Source organism: Carya illinoinensis, chromosome 15, assembly GCF_018687715.1.
Source record: "Carya illinoinensis cultivar Pawnee chromosome 15, C.illinoinensisPawnee_v1, whole genome shotgun sequence".
Taxonomy (NCBI): Eukaryota; Viridiplantae; Streptophyta; class Magnoliopsida; order Fagales; family Juglandaceae; genus Carya; species Carya illinoinensis.
This window is the reverse complement of record NC_056766.1, coordinates 35,091,253-35,095,379: the sequence shown is the minus strand read 5'-3', so window position 1 is coordinate 35,095,379 and position 4,127 is coordinate 35,091,253. Positions and strand designations below refer to the sequence as shown.

The window sequence follows — 4,127 nt, the reverse complement described above, 5'->3', positions numbered from 1 at the left end:
CATAAAACATAAAAAAAAGTGTTATGGCCAAAAAGAGATAATAAAAAAGATTTACAAAGTAATGTTATTTGACGAAATTCGTGAGATTCATTTTACAATAAAAAGAGTTTATAATTTGGTCTACGATATCAAACCACGTCAATTTCTGAATTTACTTTTATAAGATTTTTGTAGAGCAAACCTTCCTCATAAACATTTACATGTGTACAAAAAAAAAAAAAAAGAAAAAAAAAGGGCCACTGACAGAGCCAAGAAGCAAAGAAGCAATACACAGCACAACAGAACAAGTTGAATTAAAGATTTGAATAAACAAATTTTTCATTTTTTTTTTTTTTTTCATTTTGATTGAAATATCAACAGAGATAAATCAACACAGCTTATAACCCTAATAATATTATCCAAGAAACAAATCAGTATGTCACAAACTTAATCAACTGCTTTGTGGGTTCTCCCAAAAACAAGACCCTGAGTTTGCCCTTGTTAGTTCCTTCATCCTTGTCTGCCATATTCCTTCCATGTTACAAAGGTCACCTGAAAAATCATTATCAACCCAGTTTCTTTCTACAGCATGGGAATTGCTAATCAAATTCTCAAAGTTCTCTGGTGCTCGGATACTTCCCAAGTTGAAGGTTTCCATCTCATAGTTACTGTTATCAGCATGATAGCATCCCTTTAGAAATGTTTCATACTCGTTGTCGGCTATGGCATGAAATGGGCCAGAACTCGGATATTCTGAAAGTTGAGGTATTTGAGAGAAATTCACTGAACTGGTGCAGTGCTGATCTGAGTCTGGATTCTGCTCATGGTGATTCAAACTTTGGCTCAAATAAAGAGGGCCCTGTCCAGGAGGAACTTGTGCTGCTGCTGCTGAATGCTGATAGGCAGCGTCAAGAGGCTGAGGGATTGCTGAGTTTTGGAATATCATGCCTGAAGAAGATGATGATTCTTCTATCTTTTGAAGCAACCTTGGCATCCAATAGCGCCGGATGATTTCTTGAAATGCTGTGCTATTTGTATCGATCTTGAAAAGCCTTGCTTGTTTCTGCACCCGAGTTCTCCAATAGTTCTTGATTTCATTGTCGGTTCTTCCGGGTAGATGTTGCGCAATCTTTGACCACCTATGGATGATGTTACCAAATGAACAGTTATGTTAAGAATCTCATTCAAATTAGACCATAAAAGTACCAAAACAACTTCTAATGCACAGGAAAGATAGATATTCTTTTGAGTTTTGCAAATAGTTTTTGTTTTAGTGATCAAGTTCACAGGCTGCAGACATGAACATGAGATTTGGACAGTTACCTATTGCCCCACTTGGAGTGGAGTTCAAAAATCAGAAGCTGTTCTTGAGGGGTAAGATTTCCGCGCTTCACATCTGGTTTTAGATAATTAAGCCATCTCAATCTGCAGCTCTTTCCAGTTCTTTTCAATCCTTAAAAAGGAAAGTAAAAAAAAAAAAAGAAGATGGTTGATGATATGGATATCAATGATCAAAATAGCCGATAAATCTTACTTCCAAACCACACCATCTTGCATAGAAATTATTAATATTACCTGAACATTTAGCAACCAAATTCCATTTGCCCTCACCATGATGAGAAATGTAGTGAACGAGCAGAGTATCTTCTTCAAGAGTCCATGGCCCTCTTCGAAGCTCACTGTCATCTTCACTAGAACTACTTAAACTCTTACTACAAGAAGACATGGCCGGGATTCTTAGTAACAAAAAAGTCCCCCAAAACCATGTATTGTTTGTATATTATAACAAGGATGGCGGCCTTGGTGCCTTGAAGCTAAAGTGATGCAAATCAGAGCCAAACTCAACATTTACACGTTTTCAAGTACTTCTATATATAGTTTTTTTTTTTGAAAAATAATAATAATTATTATTTTTTGAGGTTGGGGTAACCATCAACTCAAATTAAAGAAGTTTCTGAGGATAAATTCGTAGGTGATTTCCATTCAATTTCCATGAGGCCCTAAAAGAAAATAGTAGACAATAATAAATACAAGCTGGCTGGTCAATGATTTGGTCTCTAATTAACACTTTCTCAATCAAAATTTCAGAATGACTATTTCTTCATATTAATCACTCTAGGAACTCAAGTAAGAAATAAACATTACTGAGGTCCTCACCTATGTTATTTCTCAGTCAAAGAGGAAGACCCAGATACATTTTTCCTTTTCACCATCACTAAATTTCAGCAACTGAAATTATTGATGATATTACAATTGATTGGTAAATTAAAGGAATTTTTTTTTTTTTTAATATCTTGTTTATGTTATAATTCTTTATTATCACTATCGTCATCACCTCATTGCTTGACCTGAAGTCCAAGGATCAAAATCAGAATATACATGCGTGTACATCCCAAATTGTGTGTGTGTGTGTGTATATACACGCATAAACATACATACATACGATTAGACATGGAGAAGTAACATCTTGTGTGATTTTTTGCTTAGAGTTCTACTCATCTAATCAAAGATGATCTGGTGCAATGAAGAACCCTAACAAGGCCAAAATAGGAGAAAGAAAAAGAAAGTTGTAATTTTCTTGATAATTTTCTTGAAAACGATATTTTGAGGCATATATGGAAATGGCCGGGGTAACGGTTCATTCAGCTGTCCAAGACTTGTTCTTTCTTGGGGTAACGTGCTTGACTGAAACAAAATACAATTGAATATACGTTACTGAAAAAACGTGGAGGTATTGGTGTTTGCCTGGTGAGGGGCGGCATTTTTGAGCTTGGTAGGAATCTTAGAGCCTGACTGCTTTTTGTTTGGGCCTGGGTTTTATCACATGATGTCTGCTATGCACAACAACAGTGTCATTCCCTATGTGGTTCCTGTTTCTCCAAACCCCATCAGTTTTCAAGAGAGAGATAAAGAAAATATATCATTGAAAAGTCTGCTAAATTTGTCAGTGCGGCTAAGTTTGACTCTTGGTTGCACATTTCATACGTATTACTTGTCAATCTTACTATTGAAAGTGGAAAATTATACAGGGCGGTGGTACGCTGGATGAGTGGATAAGAACATATTTTCCCCACCTTTAACTAGTTTTTAAGCCCTAGTGAAGGTTCAGCAATAGATAGATATGCCCCAAACGAAGATTTCTACTGTTTATTATTAAGTCGGTGTATAAAACAAACCATTTGTTGTGGGGTCTGCATCAATGGTGTCACGGGTAATAAGCAGGCTTAAGCTTGCAAATATCAACTGTTTTTGGTGATTCTAGAGCCATGTTTTTATGTGATTTGGTAGGATTGGAAGCATAGGTTTAGCATATATGCATGGAAGTACAAACCTTTTAAGTCTATGTGTAGGCTGCAGAACAGAACAATTGGCTGAAATGATAATACTACATATGCACCATTCAAGTCATGCGCCTAGAGACAAAATTTCTGTGTACGAGGACTTGGTCTTTTTGAGCATAATGGGGATAAAGAACTTGATTTTGATAAAAATTAATACGGAAGATTACGTATTCCTCCAGCATAGTTTAAGCTTTTATGTTAAATCAAAATACCAACTTGTGCATTAATCTAAAAAATCTCCATGGTCCACTTTACAGCAACTGTGATTATTATATGTTGACATGACCAAAACGATCCAAGAATTAGAGTCTCAGCGCCAATGTGAAGGCAGGAGGTCCGTACTATAACAAGTTTTCCTCGTCAGAACAGAAGATTTTGTATAGGAGAGGATGCAAGAGGACACAACAATGATGACAGACAAGGAAGATGGCATGGGGTTAAGGATAACAATGGCAGAGGTAAAGTGTTACTTGATGACAATATCCGAGGATAATGATGACGATGATGAGGATAATCATCACGACGAAGAGGACTAGGCGTGATTAACGGCAGATATTCATGATTGTAGTAAGGAAAGATTACAAATCAGATCACATTGTTGAATAGGTATGCGGCCAGGAAGAATTCAGTTAGAATATGCTTAGCTAATACATCATTATCATTTGCAGATCAGTGCATATTTGAGCAGTATTTTCCTATTACACATGATTGCAGCATGATTAATATCTTTCATTGATCTTCCTAAGTTTTGGTAATATGAAAGTGATTTCAGAATTCATTTATGTGGCTAGTTATTTGCGACGAAAA

At 36.0% G+C, this 4,127-nt stretch overlaps 1 protein-coding gene across 1 annotated transcript; it reads right to left on the bottom strand.

The window, feature by feature from the left end:
- Window positions 1-300: 300 nt before the first annotated feature.
- LOC122295588 (transcription factor MYB2-like) lies at window positions 301-1,839 on the bottom strand. The gene is made up of 3 exons (XM_043104665.1): window positions 1,555-1,839; window positions 1,303-1,432; window positions 301-1,118 (listed from the first exon to the last, which is right to left on the bottom strand). Exons 1-3 carry the CDS (start codon window positions 1,703-1,705, stop codon window positions 431-433), a joined length of 969 nt encoding a protein of 322 aa, XP_042960599.1. The 5' UTR covers window positions 1,706-1,839; the 3' UTR covers window positions 301-430.
- Between the last annotated feature and the right edge of the window lie 2,288 nt (window positions 1,840-4,127).

Bases quoted from the DNA above. Each gene is read 5' to 3' on its own strand.
- LOC122295588 (XM_043104665.1), bottom strand. From the start codon at position 1,705: ATGTCTTCTTGTAGTAAGAGTTTAAGTAGTTCTAGTGAAGATGACAGT. The intron at 1,433-1,554 runs GTAATATTAATA...TTCCTTTTTAAG, and splicing joins TTTGGTTGCTAAATGTTCAG to GATTGAAAAGAACTGGAAAG. The intron at 1,119-1,302 runs GTAACTGTCCAA...CATCATCCATAG, and splicing joins CACTCCAAGTGGGGCAATAG to GTGGTCAAAGATTGCGCAAC.